The following is a 22,202-nucleotide window of genomic DNA, read 5'->3' as shown; positions in this document are numbered from 1 at the left end:
TCCCTCCACATTCACTGTCACAGAATTAAGGAAATAATAATCAGTATACATTGGTGGTCCCTGAGCTGGATAGCCCAGGCTAGCCCAATTTCATCAGATCTCGGAAGTTAAGCGGGCTCAGCCCTGGTCAATATTTGGATGGGAGAACTCCAAGGAATACCAGGATCACTACACAGAAACAGGCAAGGGGAAACCACCTCTGAACACCTCTTGCCTTGAAAACCCTACAGGGTTGCCATAAGTCAACTGAAAGCAAAAATAAATGAATAAAAATACTGTGGTAGTAAGGCACTGCCACCCTCAGTTTGCAAGATCTGAGCAAGGCTGTTAAGGATAGGACACTTTGCAGGACACTGATTCATAGGGTCGCCATGAGTCGGAAACGACTTGACGGCACTTAACACACACTTAACACACAAGGCACTGCCACTCCGCTCATATATTACAGAGCAACGAAGCAGAAATGAAAGCTTTCCCAAGCCTCATATTGACTTTTATACCAATAACAGAAGAAGAAGAAGAAGAAGAGGAAGAGGAAGAGGAAGAGGAAGAGGAAGAGGAAGAGGAAAAGGAAGAGTTGGTTTTTATATACCGTCTTTCTCTACCACTTAAGGGAGACTCAAACTGGCTTACAATCACCTTCCCTTCCCCTCCCCACAACAGACACCCTGTGAGGTAGGCGGGGCTGAGAGAGCTCTAACAGACCTGTGACTTGCCCAAGGTCACCCAGCTGGCTTCGTGCGTAGGAGTGGGGAAACAAATCCAGTTCACCAGATTAGCCTCCGCTGCTCATGTGGAAGAGTGAGGGAATCAAACCCGGTTCTCCAGATCAAACTCCACTGCTCCAAGCCACCGCTCTTAACCACTACACCCCGCTGGCAGGTGGCTTCAACGAGTCTTACCTTGGATCCACATTTGCTGTTGCTTCATCGATAATCAATATTTTATTCTTCTTGAGAATAGCCCGGGCCAGGCAAACCAGTTGTCTCTGGCCGACGCTAAAATTAGAGCCGGATTCTGCCAGTTGCGTTTCCAGTTTGTTGGGCAGCTCTTCCACAGCCTCCATTAGCTGGACCTGCAGACACGAGCCCGACGGTAAGAAACACCCTTCCGCAGCATGAACTCGGTTCTTAAGATTTCAAAATCTATTCAGGATTTACCTAACTATAAAATAACAGCATCTCATGTGCTTAGGATGGGATCCACCAATCTAAATCAATGTATGCAAAGATAAGGGAAACGGAATCATTCAGTATGCAGAAGCAGACTGTAACTTTTGTTTAAAAAATGTGTGGTAGAGTAATTAGATTATCAGATTAGGATCTACGGGACCGAGGCTCAGATTCCCCTCTCTCCACAGAAGCTTCCTTGGGCCAGTTACATTCTCTCAGCCTAACTTACTTAGGTCGCCTTCAAGTCAGAAGTGACTTGATGGCAACACACACACACACAACTTACTTCAGTGTGGCGGCATTATAAAGACAGAGTGGAGGAGAGGATATTTTATTTATTTATTTATTTTCAGATTTGTAGCCTGCCCTCCCCAGCAAGCCAGCTCAGGGCGGGTAACATCATTTAAAACATCACATACAATCGATAACTAATAAAATCACTAATAAAATCAGCAGTAAAGACTCTAAGACCCTGCAGCAAAGATGCCGCATAAATTACGAAACGAACTGTGAGCGCCATACAGGTGGGTCCCCTTCCAAGGATATTGTTTACCCATATTCAAAGGGGGAGGAAGGGGGCAGGGAGAATGATGTTATGAGTGTGCTTTGGGTTCCGATTGGGGAGAAAAGCAAGGGGTGAATGAATAAATAAACACAATTACCTCTTCCAAAGAATTCCATAGCTCCTCATCACTATATTCGTTGAATGGATCCAAGTTTTTTCTCATCGTTCCAGTGAACAAAACTGGCTCCTAAAACATAACAGAATATTGTTCAAAATGTTTTGCACCTTATTTGCTTTGGTAGCTCAGAGAATTTAAACTCACTTTTGGAGAGAGATTTTTTCACTTGCATGAAAGGCTGCTCAGGGCATAACTATGTGCTGCACACAAAGACACGTAACACAACAACAATAGCTACTTTTTCTATGCAAAATAGCTCTGGGAGGGGAGAAGCAACAGGGGTGTGCACATGAGCACAATTAACCTTGATAGTGTAAACCTCCACTCTATTCCTAAACTTTTTTCCAGTCTTTGCCAAGAATGGTGGGGAGCGTCGCCAGGAGAGAGTGGTGGACAGGAAGGGGCTAAACACCAGCGTGCCATTTCGTCACAATAAGTCTAACTCTTCAAAAACTGCCAAGATGTAGCAGCCGTGGTGGTTTTACTACACTCATGTGCATGTAAGGTGTAGCTCTGCCTTTACTGAGGCAAACAATAAAAACAGAATGGAAAAACGGTCAGAAAAGGGTTCTTCTTTCTCTAAAAAGGTACACCATCCTTCACTTATAGCCCTTGTGTCAAAACTTTAATAAGAAAAGCCTCGGTACTTATTTAAAACAATAAATGTTCAACAACTTGGACGTTCAAATAACACGAAAAATACAAGAATGAGAGAGAGAGAGAGAGAGAGAGAGAAATATCTGGTTGTTAATTATATAATGAAATCCTATGCAGAAATAACTCTTTACAACAAGATCAGTACAGAGTTATAGATCAGCATCCCTGACAAGTGTTTGTCCAGCCTCTGCTTAAAGACTGCCAGTGAGGGGGAGCTCACCATCTCCCTAGGATGGCGATTCCACTGATTTTACTGTACTGATTCCACTGTTTTTTTAAAGTTTAACAACTTTTACTATAAAAATATTTTTCCCTAATATCCAGCCGGTACATTTCCACTCATAATTTAAACCCATTATTGTGAGTCCTATCCTCTGCTGTCAACAGGACCAGCTCCCTGCCCTCCTCTAAGTAACAGCCCTTCAAATACTTAAAGAGAGCAATGTCTCCCCTCAACCTCCTCTTCTACAGACTAAACTTTCACAAATCCTTCAGCCTTTCCTCATAGGGCTTGGTCTCCAGGGGTATAACTATGCGCTAAACACAAAGATAACTGACAATGCACTTCTTATGCTGAATCAATAACTTATATGATAACTTTTTGAGCACACAAAGGAAGACAATGTATAGGACCAACAGAATGGAGAAATTAACAAATTCCTGTTGGAAAAAAAATTGTTAAACATATAGGGCTGGATGCTACCAGGTTTGCAACGGATGATGTGGGTCATTCCCATCGCACAGTCCCTTTTGACTGATTAAGGCTATCCTGGGGCTCAGGGAACAAAAATACACAAAAAATACACACTGAGGGAGGGGCTGCTGTAAGAAGCGGTGAATTAGCTAAGATTAGCCCACCTCCAACTTGCAGAAATAGAAACCTGGTAGGATCTAACCAAAAATGGGGTTGATGTTAATGATAAAACGAGGAAAGGCAACATGGTATAGTTTGATCTTGTCAGATCTCAGAAGCTAAGCAGAGTTAGCACTTGGATGGGAAACTACCCACAGGAAGACTATGCGGTGGAAGGCAATAGCAAACCAACCCGGCTTTGAAAGCCCCTTGCTGGGGTTGCTGTAAGTCAGTTGCAACTTTGACGGCACATACATACCTATTAATGATAAATGGACATCAAAGTTATATGTCAAAATGGGGAAAATACTGCATGGCGAAATGGTTAAGAGCAGCGGACTCTAATCTGGAGAACTGGGTTTGATTCCCCACTCCTCCACATGACGCCTGCTGGGTGACCTTGGGCCAGTCACAGTTCTCTCATAACTCTCACAGCCCACGAGGAGGCCGGCAATGGCAAACCACCTCCGAACGCTCTTGCCTTGAAAACCCTACAGTGTCACCACAAGTCAGCTGTGACTTGACGGCACACATACACAGCTATCAAAATGTGAATTTTCCTCTTCATTAGAGAATCACAATACTCATTAGTCTCTAAGGTGCTACTGGACTCTTGCCCTTTTTGACTACTGCAAACAGACTAACACGGCTACCCACTGTGAATACTCATTATGTTCAGTGCAATAGAAAAAATAATTGCAAGGTCTTCAAAAATTGTTATCACCCTGCGATGTTTATAAAATCTACAGCGCGAACAACAGAAACGGTTTGCTTTGTCATAATACTAAAAGGCAACCTTGTATAAATCAAAGCTTACTTTATAATGTGCTAATTGTCAACCACTGCTACTGCTATACTCCTGTTTAGGAGATACTGGAAGACTCCTAAAGAGATTTCCAAAAATGAATTGCTACTGAAGATACGAACTGAAACAACATTCAATCTCTTAGAAGATCTTTGTGTAAAATTACAAACTGTGAATCAAGCTTGGTGCCTAAGGAGGTATTATACAATATGCAGACTACAAACTTGATGTTAAACTCTTGCAGTTAACTTAACTACTATGTTTTGTTTAATATGTTTAATGCCTATATCATGTTATACTCTTCATTTAATTCTTAGGTTGTGTTACACAGAATTCAATACAATTATATTTAATAAAGGCATGATACTTCTTTGCTACACAGGTAGAAGTCAGCCTAATTCTGCGATTGTCAAGGAATCAATCCCCTTTCTATCAGTTGGATTAACCTAGACTCTTCCTTACTTGTAAGGAATCCTCCTGGCCCATACCTGTGAAGGCATGCATTTTCTTCATTTTAGAACACCCATCCTGATTAACAAAAATCTTGTGTACTGTGGTGAACCATTTTGGTTGGTCTTAATAAAGGGTATTCCATGGATTTATCGGGGAGGGGTTCCTTTGGACCAATTTAGCTACCTGGAAATTTGATGCATCGTAAAAGGTGAAGCTGGGTATGTTTAGCCTGAAGAGGGGATATGATAACCATCTTTAAGTACTTGAAGGGCTGTCATATAGAGGAGGGTGCCGAGTTGTTTTCTGTTGCTCCAGAAGGTCGGACCAGAACCAACTGGTTGAAATTAAATCAAAAGAGTTTCCGTCTAGACATTAGGAGGAATTTTCTAACAGTTAGAGCGGTTCCTCAGTGGAGCAGGCTTCCTCGGGAGGTGGTGAGCTCTCCTTCCCTGGAGGTTTAGATGCTCATCTGTCAGCAATGCTGATTCTATGACCTTAGGCAAGTCTTGAGAGGGAGGACACCTTGGCCATCTTCTGGGCATGAAGTATAGGTCACCAGGGGTGTGTGGGGAGGTAGTTTGAAATTTCATGCATTGTGCAGGGGGTTGGACTAGATGACCCTTGTGGTTCCTTCCAACTCTACGATTCTAAGATAGCTGCAAAGCAATAAAATTGGTGGCAACATAAACAAAAGCCAGGAATATCACTGGCACGAATATAGCCAACATTCAGTTAAAATTAACCACAGAATCAACATGATTCCTTTGATCCTGGCCATATTTACTCAAAGGTAAGGTCCACTGAGTTCAGTGAGACATCCCAACAAAAGGAATGACTAACCTACTCAGGATCAGGGCCAACAGCCATTACCGTAGACAAGAACTATGCGAATGTATCAGCTGTGAAACAAAGACACCACTTTCTCATGAGGTGATTCACTGAAAAATGTCTGAACAACTGGAAGTTCTTGTGAACGGGTTGTAAGTGATCAGAAGTTCAGAAAGAAAAGGAAACAATTCATACTTTGGTTTCCTGCACATGGGCAAGCCAAAGCACTATCCTATTGTATTAGTAACCAGAGTTCTACAATTGTACAAGTTTTACCAGAAAAGGAGTTTGCTTGTTCAATGATTAATTCTGAAACAATTTCAGGTTCACTGTAGACATGATTACAACTCGTTTAGCTATTTTGATTTTAATAAGCTGGTATATCAAGCCGAGTTAAAAGTGCACACCCAAAGCTTTTAAGATAGAATATTTCCGACTGGTATGTGCCAAACCGTAAAAATATTTAAAATCAACTCAGACAGAACGTACAGTTTAATAAAGGTTTGTATTTTCTTTTCAAATTAAGATTTTCCTTCTAATAAAAATCCCAGTATAAATACAGTTACAAAACCTGTTGATCAGGAGTTCAGTAAAACATTAAAAAGATTTTTTTAAGTCCTAAAAAAGCCCATAATTTTTAACAATACAGATTATATTACATTATTGGATGCATTCTGAAATTATTAAGGTTATTTTCCATTTCAATCTATTTTTATAGGCTGGCAAAATGGGAAATTTGAATTCATAAAAACTTCATAACTGTTATAAAATTGTAACAGCACACATGTACTGCAACAGCAGATAAGGATAATTTTAATTACCATTTCTGACAAAGATTGTTGTATTAAAATTGCCTGTTCCATGAAGAGCAAGTTAATAAGCCAAACCAATAAATAACTGTAAATTATAGACAGGGAAACTGATGATAACTGCATCAAAAGAGAGAAATACAAGCTCCACGCAATTATATCCAAAGAACCCAATTAGGAGTTTAAGTAGCAATATTTCTACAAGCAGATGGGTAGCTCCAAATCCTGCCTGGAACTGACCACCAAGCCTGCGAGTAGAACATAAGAAAGGGCATGCTGGATCAGACCAAGGCCCATCAAGTCCAGCAGTCTGTTCACACAGAGGCCAACCAGGTGCCTCCAGGAAGCCCACAAACAAGACAACCACAGCAGCACCATCCTGCCTGTGTTCCACAGCACCTAAGATAATAGGCATGCTCCTCTGATCCTGGAGAGAATATAGTGAGGGGGAAAAGTATTTGATCCCCTGCTGAATTTGCCCGTTTGCCCTCTGATGAAGAAATGACCAGTCCATAATTTTAATGGTAGGTTTATTGTAGCTGTGAGAGACAGAATAACAACAGGAAAAACCCCAGAAACCCAGAAGACAAAAGTCAGAGATTGATGTGCATTATAATGAGTGAAATAAGTATTTTGTCCCTTTGCAAAAGATGACTTAGTACTTGGTGGCAAAACCCTTGTTGGCAATTACAGAGGTCAGACGTTTCTTGTAGGTGGCCACCAGGTTTGCACACGTCTCAGGAGGTATTTTGTCTCACTCCTCTTTGCAGATCCTCTCCAAGTCAGTAAGATTTCGAGGCTGATGTGTAGCTACTCGAACCTTCAGCTCCCTCCACAGATTTTTGATGGGATTAAGGTCTGGAGACCGGCTAGGCCACTCCAGGACCTTAATGTGCTTCTTCTTGAGCCACTGCTTTGTTGCCTTGGCCGTGTGTTTTGGGTCATTGTCATGCTGGAATGGTGTAGTCTCACCATAGATTTGTACAAGGGCAGTATGATAGCAGCAGTTTTATTCTCTATTCCTCATCTAATTTTGGCCAGCATGGAATTTGTCTTTTTCACAGCCAGACCCTTCCTCCATTAATGGAGTGCCATTGGCAGGGGCCCAAAACTGACATAGGAGCTGACATAAGAGCAAGATGTTGCTCCACATAAAATGGATGCCTCTCAGAGAAGTGTGGGAGTCATTTTGTGTGCATGTCATAGGCAGGAAGGAGTTGGCTGCTGTGCATTTTCCCATGGCCCAGAGAGTACCTGGCTGGACAATGGGGCTGACTAATCCCCACTGGCAGCAGGAAAAGAGGAAGACCCAACAAGAGATGGATTGACTCAATAAAGGAAGCCACAGTCTTCAATTTGCAAGATCTGAGCAAGGCTGTCAAAGATAGGACATTTTGGAGGACTTTCATTCATAGGGTCGCCATGAGTCGGAAGCGACTTGACGGCACTTAACACACACACAATCCCCACTGTCACACCTTAAAGTTATTCAATCACCGCCCTGAGCAGACCATTAGTTACACTATCTACACTCACCCTGGCAATCACTCAATATGCAGGAGAATACTCCAAGCATTCTGTTGTCCTGAAAGCTCATCAAGGATTCATACCTGCAACTATCAGTTATCAAATAATATGCAAAAGAATCATCTACGTATTCTTGTACTTCCTGAAGAAGCATCGAGCCTCTCTTTCTCTTTTGTCTGGACTCCAGAAAAGCAATCATTCTTTGTCCCTGGATTACCTGCCAGTTACCTCATACCGTCTCAGGACCCATTTCAAGTACAAATATTGGTCCTTTGGCTAGTCATAATGTGTGTGTGCGCTTTGGATAAGACCATACAACCCCTACTTACGTGTAGGGTCGCTGCCTTCTTTACTTCCAGAAACGCTGTCTGTTTCTCCCTCTACAATGTTGCTTTCATCGGACGTCACTCTCCTAAACTCGTAATTATCACCCATTCCCTAGGTCTATCTCCCACTCCTCCAACCTATTTTTCCATAGCTCTTGTATGAATTGTGTGTGTGTGTGTTTATTTCGGTGCTTGAGATTATTATTTTGTAACAAAACGACATTTTATTTGAGCAATCGCTTCTTTATAGAGAGTTTTCCACAGGACTTATCCTGGCATAAAGGTAAAGGTCCCCTGTGCGAAGCACTGGGTCATTCCTGACCCATGGGGTGACATCACATCCCGACGTTTTAGGCAGACTTTTTTTGCGGGGTGGTTTGCCAGTGCCTTCCCCAGTCATCTTCCCTTTACCCCCAGCAAGCTGGGTCCTCATTTGACCGACCTCAGAAGAATGGAAGGCTGAATCAACCTTGAGCCGGGTACCTGAAATCGACTTCCGTCGGGATATAACTCAGGTCATGAGCAGAGCTTTTGACTGCAGTACTGCAGCTTACCACTCTGCGCCACGGGGCTCCTTATCCTGGTATACACAGGTTAAAAGACCCCCAAGTTACCCACCTCTTGCTAAAAGCGCAGTCTCCAACGCTAATTCCCCCAATAAAACAGGAGACCATCTATTTCAGGTAACAAGCCCAGAAGCAGATTAATCTATGGTTCATTTGGGGCAGTCTGCCAAACCTGCAGACACCCACCTTCCTCTTTCTAGCACACTAGAATCATAGAGCTGGAAAGGGGCCATACAGGTCATCTCGTCCAACTCTCTGCTCAATGAAGGATCAGTCTAAGCCAAGGGTGGGGAACGTCAGGCCCGGGGGCCGTATAAGGCCCGCAAAATCATTTGTTCTGGCCCTTCATGGGTCCTGGCAGATCTCTAGCTCAGAAGGATGCTGCTCTGCCTGAATCTCTTGGGCCCAGCTGGGGACAGCAGAGCTCAAAAGCGAGTCGCTCTATGTGGCAGACACTTGGAGCCATCTCTGGTCGTGCCTCTTGGCTAAATGTTTGACCAAATATAGCAGGCTAATTTTTACGTTGATAATTTTGTATGGCCCGCGAATGATGTTATAAATATCCAAATGGCTCTTGGCAGAAAAATGGTTCCTCACCCCCATTCCTGGCAAGTGTTCGTCCAGACACTGCCTAAAGACTACCAGCGAGAGGGAGCTCACCATCTCCCTAGGCAGCTGATTTCCCTGCTGAACTTTACTGTAAAACATTTCTTCCTAATGTCCAGCTGGTACCTTTCCGCCCACGATTCATACCCATTATTGCACGTCCTATCCTCTGCTGCCAACGGGAACAGCTGCCTGCCCTCCTCTAAGTAAAAGCCTTTCAAATACTTAAAGAGAGCAATCCTGTCCCCCCTCAACCTCCTCTTCTCCAGACTGAACGTTCCTAACTCCCTTAGCCTTTCCTTATAGGGCTTGGTCTCCAGGCCCCTGATCATCCCCGTCACTCTTCTCTGCACCCTCCTGTTCCTGAACTCATCACTATGGCCCGGAAACATTAAGCTTGCACTGGGCTAAGATGCAGAACCAGCTGCTTTCAACAAATGCAGCCTGTTAGCAAAAGAAGTTCCTCTTCACATGGTTCATATCTTCACCAACCTTCAAAGTCCAAAACACAAGCCTCCAGATAGTGGGAAACAAACCCTCTTTTCACCTGCACAAGTAATCTTACCTGCTAGCCTTCAGACACTTGAACTCCCCTCAGGGATTTTTGACTAAAAGCTTACTTACAATGGAAACTCTTTTTTTAAAAAAATTCCATCCAGCAAATCATATACCTGTACCAGAAAACTAGTGCATCAATAATGCACACAACAATAAATGTATCCAAGGATGGAAGGCAGAATTAGCTCGGCGAGAACCATGCTGCCTCTTAAAATGTGCATTTTCCTGAGCGAAGAATCCATCTTCTACAATCCTACCTGGGGGGGGGGGGAAGAGCCTGGAAAAGGGCTTTCAAAACCCTGAAGCCATTGAATGAACAGATCGCCGTCCATTTCCACGAGAAAAGAACATTGTGCGAAAACAAAAGCGGAAGAATTTAAGTCCATGTAAAGTCCCTCTTTAGACACAAAAAGGTCACCAACTTCACTCAGTAGCACTACTGTGCATTAATGAAGACTTCAGTGTTCAGAAACAAAAACGGAGGGCGCATTAGGCTGCAATCCAATTGTATTTCTTTGCTAGTAATAGCATACCTACCTCTTTCTTTGCCTTCTTTTCTTCTAACAGAGGGGGAAAGGAGGATTATCCAAAGAGGGTCTCTTTTTTAGAGAACCATTCCCCTTAATAAACTTTTTATCACGCTAGTTTTAAAAAATACAATGGGGGGGGGGAATCCCACACCCCGCGCAAACGTAATTACTGCAGCCCCCTCCACAGAGCATACCCTGTAACCTGAAGATAAATAGGCAGTGTGTATTTCCACACATCAGGAAAATCAGACCAACATCCGAGTTTCCCAGGGCTGAGCTGTATTGCAAAAAGCAGCGAGCACAAGAAACAGAAAGACAGGCAGATTTCCCCCCCCCCCCAAACTTTTCTAGGGAGAACACGGCTACTGACCCATCATGAGAGCCAGCGTGGTGTAGTGGTTAGGAGTGGTGGTTTGGAGCGGTAGACTCTGATCTGGAGAACCAGGTTTGATTCCCCACTCCTCCACATGAGTGGTGGACTCTAATCTGGTGAATTGGGTTGGTTTCCCCACTCCTACACATGAAGCCAGCTGGGTGACTTTGGACTAGTCACGGCTCTCTCAGCCCCACCTACCTCACAGAGTGTCTGTTGTGGGTTGGGCAGGGAAGGTGATTGTAAGCCAGTTTGATTCTCCCTTAAGTGATAGAGAAAGTCGTCGTATAAAAACGTCGTCGTCGTCTTCGTCTTCTTCTCCTTCTCCTTCTCCTTCTCCACCACCACAAACCAGGCTATTTACCCTGGAAGGTTTTTGGGTTGATGCTTTTAGGGACAGGCACATCCCCAAATCAAAATAACATGATTGGATTTCAAAGACAGTGTTATGAAGCATGCAGAAAAACACCCAAACTAGAACCTTGCTCTCCCCAGCTATTGTTTTTCCCCCATAACCCACCACTCCTCTAGTCCTGAGGTTTACAAGATAAAGTCATTTCCCCCTAAGTTCACTACTTCCTTGGTTCCCGCCTCCATATCTTTCCCCCAGTTCCCTTCTCTTCAGAGCCAATTCCTATTCTGCTTTCCCCATTCCTCTACCTATTAGTGGTGGGAAGTGCCGTCAAGTCACAGCTGACATATGGGGATCCTGTAGGGCTTTCAAGGTAAGAGAGGTTCAGAGGTGGTTTTCCATTGCTTGCCTCCTTGTGGGCTGAGAGAGTTTTGAGAGAACCGTGACTGGCTCAAGGTCACCCAGCAGGCTTCATGTGGAGGAGCAGGGAATCGAACCCAGTTCTCCAGATTAGCGCCTGCTGCTCTTAACCAGTACACCACGCTAACTCTCCCTTCTGCCTAGTAACAGTGCCCAACTCTCTCCCTAATCTTGTGCCTGATTTTAAAAACAAAGTATGGGGCCTGGAAATTCACATTTCAGCCCTGGAGTCCCTCTTCGCTACTGAACTTTGCTTGAGCATCCGGTATTGAGGGAGAGGACTGCAGACACTCAGAACGACATTATTTGTTCCTGATTTGGGCCTTGACACTGAATAGAGGGTCTGGGGCTGATGGGCCAAGGAACTTTGACCCAAACAAAAACATGAGCTAACAGTCAAAAGTGTACGCCAACCGGGGCAAATACACACCAGAGTAGTCATCGGCAGATGAGCACGTCCTCTGATAACTGTCACATGCAAAAAAGCCGTCACCAATTAAATTCCACTGAAAGAGCTTACATATCACCTTACCTCATCGCCTCAAAACACAATGCTTTTCAACAGAGGCAGTTCACAAAGAGACCCGAGTATGGAACGAGCGCTTTAGTTTTCTCTTCTGAATGGCAAATGCATGTTTCTAAATTACCACTTAATATATCAAAATGCACAAAAAACAGTTAACTGGGAAAAGACTGAGCGCTCCTGCTGTTTCGTTGAGGAAGAGGCAATTTAAACATGTACACATCGTTCAACAGCAATATTGGGTCTTTGCATTTTGTACTCCGAAATGTTCCAGTGTACAGAATTGAATGGGGGGGGGGGGATTCAATGGAAGAATGGAAAATGGAAAACCTACTTTGATTATGTAGAACTATAATTTCTAACAGTAGCAATCAATTGTTAAGTTTAGTAGAGATTTAACAGTATAGTACGTTATTATAATCTTTATAACTAATCTATACATAGATGAAAAAAGCATAGTTTGGCAGTATTACAGAATAGAACCTGCAATAGGAGGTTGAAACGTAGCATAATTCTATAAGAGATAGTAGATTCGGACCAAACTGAGGCACACTTGATTTTATGTTAGATTTCGTGTGTATATATTGTGTTAAGTGTTTTTCTTTCTTTTTGTTTGTTATGCATATTTTTAAATGAAAATATTTTTTTAAAAAAGAAATGCATGCGGGGGGAGCACAAAAAAGAATAAGAAGGAACAGCCATAAGAGCCAGCATAGTATAGTGGACCAGGATTTAAGAGACTTGGCTTCAGAACCTACTCTACCATGAGTAGGTAGCTTTGCTCCTGTCATAAGAACATAAGAAAGGCCCTGCTGGATCAGACCAAGGCCCATCAAGTTTAGCAGTCTGTTCACACAGTGGCCAACCAGGTGCCTCTGGGAAGCCCACAACAAGACGACTGCAGCAGCACCATCCTGCCTGTGTTCCACAGCACCTAAGATAATAGGCATGCTCCTCTGATACTAGAGAGAATAGGTATGCAGCAAGACCAGTATCCATTTTAACTAATAGCCATGAATACCCCTTTCCTCCATGAATATGTCCACTCCCCTCTTAACTAATCCATTTTTACTAATAGCCATGAATACCCCTTTCCTCCATGAACATGTCCACTCCCCTCTTAAAGCCTTCCAAGTTGGCAGCCATCACCACATCCTGGGGCAGGGAGTTCCGCCATTTAACTATGCGTTGTGTGGAAAAAAACTTCCTTTTATCTGTTTTGAATCTGTCACCCTGTTTTGAATCTTGTCACTCACTCTCTCTCTCTCTCAGCCTCATCTACCTCACAGGGATGTAGAGAGAAGAATGTGGGGAAGACAGAACCACGTGACTCACCCTGAGCTCCTTGAAGAGTAGCACAGAAATTGATAGTGGATAGAATGTGTGAATCTCCTACCTCAGAAATTAGAATGCTAATGAATATTCCGTGACACTGCCTGTGCAATCCTATGCAGAGTTAATCCAGTCTAAACCCACTGAAAGGAATGGGCTTAGGTTGGCGTAACTCCCCTTAGGACTGCAGTGTGCAGCAGCTTGGAACCTGTTCTCTTACATCAAAACACAAACCATGTGAGCTCCTAAATCATCTTGTTCAGAAGAATTCAAAAAAGAGCTTTGCCAACACGATTAAAACCACCCAAATCGCAAAGGGATCAATCTCACACAAACGGCTTCCTCTGCAGGTAATGTTCTGGTAAAAACAATAAAACTAGTATAATGTAGGAATGGGTGTTTTTCTCAGTGCCTAGCTGGGGAAGGGGGCATCATAGTACAGCGTCTGCTCTAAGATATCGTGTTCGCTTGTTTACATGAGTTTGCTTGTGTTCCCCGCAGCCACACGGCAGTTGTGGGTAACTGCTTCTAACAAAAAAAGAGAGCCCAAATTATCTCAGAACAGCACCACAAGGGAAGGAAGGTTTCTAACCCCCCCCCCCCCGGAGTTTTCTCACATGAAAACCATGCAAGGGAGGGGTCATTTTGCCGATTTTGCAAGGTATCTGCAATGATAACTAGTGACCAAAGCCAATATAACGACCCTTTCAACAGAAATAATTTTACTTTATTTTGGATGATATTCAGAAAAATCAAGGATTAACATATACCAAAAGAAAGGGGGGGACATGGCAATATTAAGCATTTTTTAATACTATGGACGGAGTGCAGAATAACGATAAAGAGTGCATCGCAACACTAAGGTTTCGAGGGTCTGCTGGACCTCCCAAAACATACTGATAGGAAAAGTAGACTTTGTACCTGAGGTATGATGGAAATTTTCCTCCTCAATTCGTGTAGTCCCAGTTCCGACGTCAAAAGCTTATCAATCCAAATTCTTCCCTGGGGCTCAGCCAACCGGAAAAGAGCAGCTATTAGAGAGCTCTTTCCAGCTCCCGTTCTTCCCACAATTCCAACCTTATAAAAAACACACACACACACATGCACAACCAGCCAAGCCAGTTTTGATTAACAGAGCATTTTTCTGAAGCACCATTCATAATTATCTTGCACTGTACATTTTAAATTCTTGTTGGATAAGGTCTACGAGCCACACCAGTAGAAAGGCAAGGACACAAAACGCGCAGATCACTAAAAATTATTTGTAAACCATTCCAGATAATGTAACACCTGAGTGATATAGAGCCAACATCAGTTAGACGCAACCCATTTCCCATCCCAACATGAAATGGATAAAACAAAGCCCTTTCCAACAGGCATGCCACCTTTCCTCTCAATGCTTTTTTAACAAGGAAAGTGAGTACACGGTACACATTTTGTACTTTTTAAGACGAGATTAAGTCAAGACTACGTTTACTTACAACATGTATTAAGTCGTTTGTTTTGTTCAGATTCATACGGCACTTTGCTATAGTTATTTTGAAATCTGACACAAAACGCTATTGTTATTTGGAAACTTGGTATAAACTTGATTGTGCATGATATACACATAGCAAAAAGCTTGTTTAATTGGTAAGGCTGATTGGTCCATGCGCTTCACTTCACGGTGATTGTCCACAGTCACTACTTTTACCTTTCCCCTCAAGGCAAAACTAGAATCATAGACTCACAGAACCATAGAGTTGGAAGGGACCACCAGAGTCATCTAGTCCAACCTCCTGCACAATGCAAGAAATTCCAACTACCTCCCCCCCCCACACACCAAGTCCAGAAGATGGCCAGGACGCCCTCTCTCTCAGGATCTGCCTAAGGTCATAGAATCAGCATTGCTGACAGATGGCCATCTCTCTGTGCGTGTGTTAGGTGCCATCAAGTCACTTCCGACTCATGGCGACCCTATGAATGAAAGTCCTCCAAAATGTCCTATCTTTGACAGCCTTGCTCAGATCTTGCAAATTGAAGGCTGTGGCTTCCTTTATTGGGTCAATCCATCTCTTGTTGGGTCTTCCTCTTTTCCTGCTGCCCTCAACTTTTCCTAGCATGACTGTCTTTTCCAGTGACTCTTGTCGTCTCATGACGTGACCAAAATACAATAGCCTCAGTTTAGTCATTTTAGCTTCTAGGGTCAGTTCAGGCTTGATTTGATCTATAACCCACTGATTTGTTTTTTTGGGCAGTCCACGGAATCCGTAACACTCTCCTCCAACACCACATTTCAAAGGAATCTAGCCTCTTCTTAAAAACCTCCAGAGAAGGAGCGCTTCCCACCTCCCAAGGATGCCTGTTCCACTGAGGAACCACTCTAACTGTTAGAAAATTCTTCCTAATGTCTAGACGGAAACTCTTTTGATTCAATTTCAACCTGTTGGTTCTGGTCCGACTTTCTGAGGCAACAGAAAACAACTCGGCACCATCCTCTAAATGACAGTCATTGTCGCATCAATTTAAACCAAGCATAAATTTTAATCTCATTTCATATTTGTTTCTAATTTATTGTTGGTCATCGGGACCCTTTGGGGATGGGGTGTGCGACAAAACATTAACATTTTTTTTCTTCAAGATGAAAATATCACTTCCTTTACCCCATCTACCCTCCAAGCAAAGCTCTTGGGTAGACAACTAGTTTTTCTATTTAAAAATTGAGGAAAGCTCAGCTATTTTTTTGTCCAAGTTCCACTGCAATAGCACGGGGTCTGGCTCCCCCGCTGGGCACACCTAAACTAATTCCTTCACAGTGCCAAGCTACTAAAAAGTAAAATGCGTTTTTTATAATATGATTTGGGAGTTCTAGAGGTTGATAAACCATGTTACAGCAAACCAGCATGGTGTAGTGGTTAAGAGCGGTGGTTTGGAGCAGTGGACTCTAACCTGGAGAACCGGGTTGGTTTCCCCACTCCTCCACATGAAGCCAGCTGGGTGACCTTGGGCTAGTCACAGCTATCTTAGAGCTCTCTCAGCCCCACCTACCTCTCAGGGTGTCTGTTGTGGGGAGGGGAAGGGAAGGAGATTGTAAGCCGGTTTGATTCTCCCTTAAGTGGTAGAGAAAGTCGGCATATAAAAACCAACTCCTACCCCTCCTCCTCCAATACCAGTGAACGGGGGAAATAGTAACCTGAAAAAAATGCCCATCTGCAAAACTGAACTTTAAGTGACTATTCAGACCTTATTTTCTCCCACGACTAACGTGTGGTCAAGAGATTATTGAACATGCCTTGGTCCCCATGTGGAAGTAAACAGTCAAACCAGGATATCTCACGTTCCACTGATGGTGGGTACTCCTTGACAGTATGAGAAACCCCCTTTAACGATTGCTGTCTCTTTAAATTTTGCTGCACGAGATCAAAATAGTCACTTAAAATAATACATGAAAACAAAATTGTATTTTGTCCAGCTATGGCTTTAAATGGAAATTAATAGGAAGGGTAGGGAAGGACTAGGGCTTCAGAAAAAAAGTATTTCGTAGAGTGGCTTTTCTTTCCGAAGCATGGATGAGAATTTAAAAAACGCTAAGGAAACCAGGAAGAAAGGAGAAGAAAGCAAAACCATCTCTGCAGAGTTCTGCATAAGAACAAAGAAGTTCAAGTGTTTCCACTGATGTCATTGATGTACAGTAGGATATTAGCAACAAAAAAGGGCTTTATAAAACTGATACTTAAAATAAAAATGCAGCTGCTCTGCTCATTGTAAAAACCCTCTTCCTTCAGGCTGGCTTCCAATGGAAAAGGAACAAACTGAATGTGTCAGAAGATAGTTTCTCATTTTGGGCAAAGTGGCTGACAGTTAAAAGCAACAGGGAATTTAGGACGACACAACACGTCTCCCCCTCTCAACTTATTAGAGTATTTAGCCCTGCTATCTGTTCACATCTAGACTATGGTGGCCTTCTCGCTGCCTTCAAAATCCGTTCAGACACCTCTGTGAATGCAGAATGAACGCATGCAAAGCCAAATGCTGAAGCTGGAGGGTGAGAGATTCAAAACAGATAAAAGGAAGTATTTCTTGACACAACGCATAGTTAAACTGTGGAACTCCCTACCCCAGGAGGTGGTGATGGCTGCCGACTTGGAAAGCTTTAAGAGGGGAGTGGGCATGTACGTGAAGGAGAGAGTATTCACGGCTACTAGTCAAAATGAATACTAGTCATGATGCATACCTGTTCTCTCCAGGATCAGAGAAGCATGCCTGTTATATTAGGTGCTTTGGAACAGAGGTAGGAAAATGCTGCTGCAGTTGTCTTGCTTGTGGGCTTCCTAGAGGCACCTGGTTGGCCACTGTGTGAACAGACCGCTGGACTTGATAGGCCTTGGTACGATCCAGCAGGGCTTTTCTTACATTCTTATGACAGGAACAGTTCTTGCAAGCTCTGCAAGAGCTTTAGTGGCTGCAGATGTGTTTTCGAAAATCATTCAAAAGGGTGCCCTTAAAGCCCTCGATGGACTGAGACTTGGGGGCTGAGCTGGGTGAGATAACTGGGTATGTGAACCACTACACCACACTGGCTCCCTACCTTACCTTAATTTCTTAACCCAATAATATTTGGTTTTAAAGCCACTCAACTCTGTAAATGCAGTGTCGGCAGTGTTGGGTGGAAGCTCCCCCCAGATACTAGTGTGGCCTCCCTAGAAGCTTAGGGGGCAAGGGGCTGGAGGGTACAATACTGGCCCCTCCCTCTTTCCCTGGGTCAACATGAGCACGAAGCAGAAGGGGGGGGGGAGGAGAATATCCCAGCCTCTTTTTCTGCATATGCAGAATAGCAATATGGGTGAGAAATAAGCAGATCTCATATTGCGTGTGTGTAAAGTGTCGTCAAGTCACAACTGACTTATGGCGACCCTTTATGGGGTTTTCAAGGCAAGAGACTAACAGAGGTGGTTTGCCAGTGCCTTCCTCTGTATAACAACCCTGGACTTCCTTGGTGGTCTCCCATCCAAATACTAACCAGGGCTGACCTTGCTTAGCTTCTGAGATCTGACAAGATCAGGCTAGCCCGGGGACATCCAGGTCAGGGCAGATCTCATGTTAGGTTTTTATAAAAACATACCACTTCATAGTCCAACATGGCCTCTGGAGAACCTTGACAACAAAAAGAATATTTTCCTCTATCTTTGCAAGATTGGTAGGGTTGCCAGATCCCTCTTAGCCACTGGCGGGAGGTTTTTGGGCGGAGCCTGAAGAGGGGGGGTTGGGGAGGGACTTCAATGCCATAGAGTCCCATTACCAAAGCGGCTATTTCTCCAGGTGAACTGATCTCTATTGGCTGGAGATCAGTTGTAAGAGCAGGAGATCTCCAGCTAGTACCTGGAGGTCGGCAACCATGGGGCAGGTTTCTTAGCAGAGGCAGGTAAGTGTGGAATGCAATCCATACAACTTAATACCTGAGTAAAAATGAAAGGGGGGAAAAAGATACCTATATCAAGATTTAGAAAGCACTTCAGGGTGCACAGCCCTAATTTATGATGGCGAAGCCAACAGCACCATCACTCCAGCAAAAATCAACAGGGAACCAAGAAAACCAAAAGGTGAGCAGCGCTGAGCTACCGTCTACGCGACATCTTCTCTCCCCCTCTCGTGTTTCATCTTTTATTTTGTTTGTTTCTTTCCGTGAAATGTAAATCTTCTTATCCACTATTAGAAAGGCTTATTACCACTGCAAGAGAGCTGCCCCAAAGGCAAGGGGGAGCAGGAAAAAGATAAACAGACACACTGCATAAAAACCCTCAAGAGCTCCAGCTCCCATCTTTTCCATGCGAAGCCCCCTCAACTACGGTAAAGCCCAGATGATTATTCCCCCACCCCTCAGGGAAAAAAAAAACATTCTCTTTCAGAATTTAATTAGGCACTAAGGTGGATGAGAAAGCATTTTAGGATCATGCAAACTCTTACTATGTATGGGTGTGAAAGCTGGACAATGAAGAAAGCTGATAGGAAGAAAGTAGATTCCTTCAAAATGTGGTGTTGGAGGAGAGTGTTATGGATTCCGTGAAATGCCAAAAAAACCAATCCGTGGGTTATAGATCAAGTTAAGCCTGAACTGACCTTAGAAGCTAAAATGACTAAACTGAGGCTATCGTACTTTGGTCACATTATGAGAAGACAAGAGTCACTGGAAAAGGCAATCATGCTAGTTTAAGGCAGCAGGAAAAGAGGACGACTCAGCAAGAGATGAATTGACTTTATAAAGGAAGCTACTGCTCTCAGTTTGCAAGACCCGGGCAAGGCTGTTAAAGATAAGACGTTTTGGAGGACATTGATTCATAGGGTTGCCAAGAGTTGGAAGCAACTTGACGGCACTTAGCACACACATGTAATCATGGAAAGTACCCAGTGGGGCACATACATTAATCTACAATCTAAGAAAGGGTATCCTACCCCGTCCCCAAAAATCCCTACCAGATGCTTGTTCAACTTCTTCATGGGAACCCATAAGCATGCGTAGGAATACATAAGCTCTCCTGACATCCTATCAGATTGCTGAACTACTCTTAGGTGGTTCTACCCTTAAGAAGAGGAAGGTAGGGAATGTCTCTTTGCCAGATGAAACCTGGACAGAGCTTCTATACCTTCTCTCTCTTTACCCTGGAGATGAGCCAAAGGGCTCTTGAGCTCCATGTCCCCCCTGCCTGTGGCCCTGAGAGAGCTGAACTAGTAGGGTTGCCAACCTCCAGGTAGTAGCTGGAGATCTCATGCTATTACAACTGATCTCCAGCCAATAGAGATCAGTTCACCTGGAGAAAACGGCCACTTTGGCCATTGGACTCTATGGCACTGAAGTCCCTCCCCTCCCCAAACCCTGTCCTTCTCAGGCTCCGCCCCCAAAACCTCCCGCCGGTGGTGAAGAGGGACCTGGCAACCCTATGAATTAGTGAAACCAGCACCACCCCAGACGCACCTGACTGTATATGCCTTTGTGTGTCTAAGTTGTCATTTTTTGCATTGCTTTGTAAACCTGCTTCAAGTCCACATGTGCAAGAAAGCAGGGTATAAATGCTTCAAAATATAACTTCTAAAAATAAGCCTGTCCTGACTGGGATGGCCCAGGCTAGCCCGATCTCATCAGATCTTGGAAGCTGAGCAAGGTCAGCCCTGGTTGCTACTTGGATGGGAGACCACCAAGGAAGTCCAGGGTTGCCACGCAGAGGCAGAAAATGGCTAAACCATCTCTGAACATCTCTTGCCTTGAAAACCCCATGAGGGGTCACCATAAGTCAGCTGCAACTTGATGGCACATACATTCTGCTCAACATTATTGAGTGGTCCTTGTCTGTACCCAGCAAAGACACACACCAAAATACATTATCTACTCAGGCATCTGTTTTTTATATATATATATAGAGAGAGAGAGAGAGAAATATGGAGACATTTTTCACTTAAAATAATGAGATTTGGATCCAGTATGGAGACATTTTTCACTTAAAATAATGAGATTTGGATCCAGCGAGGACGAGGTTGCTACTGCCCGAGCACAGGTTTTCTTCAGCTTCTCCTTTCTGATAGTAGGTCCCCCATGCCCTAGTTTGGACACCTCCAGAATATTTTCTCACATGTCAAGAGAAGCTTCTTTCAGATTGCAAAACTGCCCCTCCACCCATGCATGGATGTTTTGGACGTGCACACAGGGGTTTTGGTTCCAAGCCAAAGCCTGTACACAACATCCATTCACCTACACACTTCTGTCTCATGATGCTTTTATATCTAAATATAACTACATCTAAAGAGTTAAACATTAGGAAGAACTTTCTGACAGTTAGAGCGGTTCCCCAGTGGGACAGGCTTCCTTGGGAGGAGGTGGGCTCTCCTTCTTTGGAGGTTTTTAAGCAGAGGCTAGATGGCCATCTGTCAACAATGCTGATGCTGAAAATTAAGGTAGATCATGAGAGGGAGGGCAGGAAGGGTTGTGTCAGTGTATGGCTCTCGTGGCCCTTTCTTACATGCCCAAGGTAATGCCGACTGTCATTTTGGGGTCAGGAAGCAATTTTCCTCTGGGGCAGATTGGCCAGGGATCCTGGAGGGTTTTTTTGGGGGGAGGGGGCATGTTTTGGGGGTCACTGGGGGTGTGGCGGGAGGTAGTTGTGTATTTCCTGCATTATGCAGGGGGTTGGACTAGATGACCCTGGTAGTCCCTTCCAACTCTAAGATTCTATATAGCCAAGACATGAAGAAAATTAGATTATGTTATTGTGGAGATCTATTTTAGCTCTATTACCATACAAGTATGTTGGCCAAATGCATACCTTCTCTTTGGACTTGATTAAAGCAGAAAAATGTCTCAGCACCAAAGGTCCATCTAAGCTGTAAGTGAAGCTCACATTTTCAAATGCTATAACACCGTCTGTCGGCCATTCAGGAGGTGGGTGCTTGCTGGACTCCCAGGGTGCTTCCTTCTCAAGTTCTGTGTATTCCATTACTCTTTCTACTGAAATCATCTGGGGGAAAAGAGCAATGTAACTTTAATTCAGGTATATTTACTAACATCAGCACCAGGTCAAACAAAAGCTGACAGAGAACATTATTCTAGTACCCAAGATTAGACCTTGAAATACACGATCTCTTTTTCAACTGGAATGATTTGTCTCATCTGGAATGATACGTCTCTCCAGAACCTTCTTCACCACTGCACCTGGTGGTGGTGGAAAGTGCTATCAATTCACAGCCAACGTATGGCAACCCCATAGGGTTTTCAAAGAAAGAGAGGTTCAGAGGTGGTTTGCCATTGCCTTCCTCTGTGTAGCGACCGTGAGCTTCTTTGGTGGTCCTCCCATCCAAATACGA

The 22,202-nt window shown here is 43.8% G+C and overlaps 1 protein-coding gene across 1 annotated transcript in view; it reads right to left on the bottom strand.

Annotated features, from left to right (window-relative positions):
- Positions 1–22,202, bottom strand: part of ABCC4 (ATP binding cassette subfamily C member 4) — a 155,266-nt gene that overhangs the window by 21,266 nt on the left and 111,798 nt on the right. Inside the window, exons 25-28 of the mRNA XM_056862133.1 lie at positions 21,665–21,856; positions 14,295–14,450; positions 1,835–1,924; positions 903–1,075 (exon numbers count right to left, since the gene is read on the bottom strand). Coding sequence (XP_056718111.1) covers positions 903–1,075; positions 1,835–1,924; positions 14,295–14,450; positions 21,665–21,856 — 611 coding nt within the window. The remainder of the gene's footprint in view (positions 1–902; positions 1,076–1,834; positions 1,925–14,294; positions 14,451–21,664; positions 21,857–22,202) is intronic.

This window comes from Euleptes europaea, chromosome 16 (assembly GCF_029931775.1).
Source record: "Euleptes europaea isolate rEulEur1 chromosome 16, rEulEur1.hap1, whole genome shotgun sequence".
NCBI classification, from domain to species: Eukaryota; Metazoa; Chordata; class Lepidosauria; order Squamata; family Sphaerodactylidae; genus Euleptes; species Euleptes europaea.
This window is presented reverse-complemented; position numbering and strand designations above follow the sequence as displayed.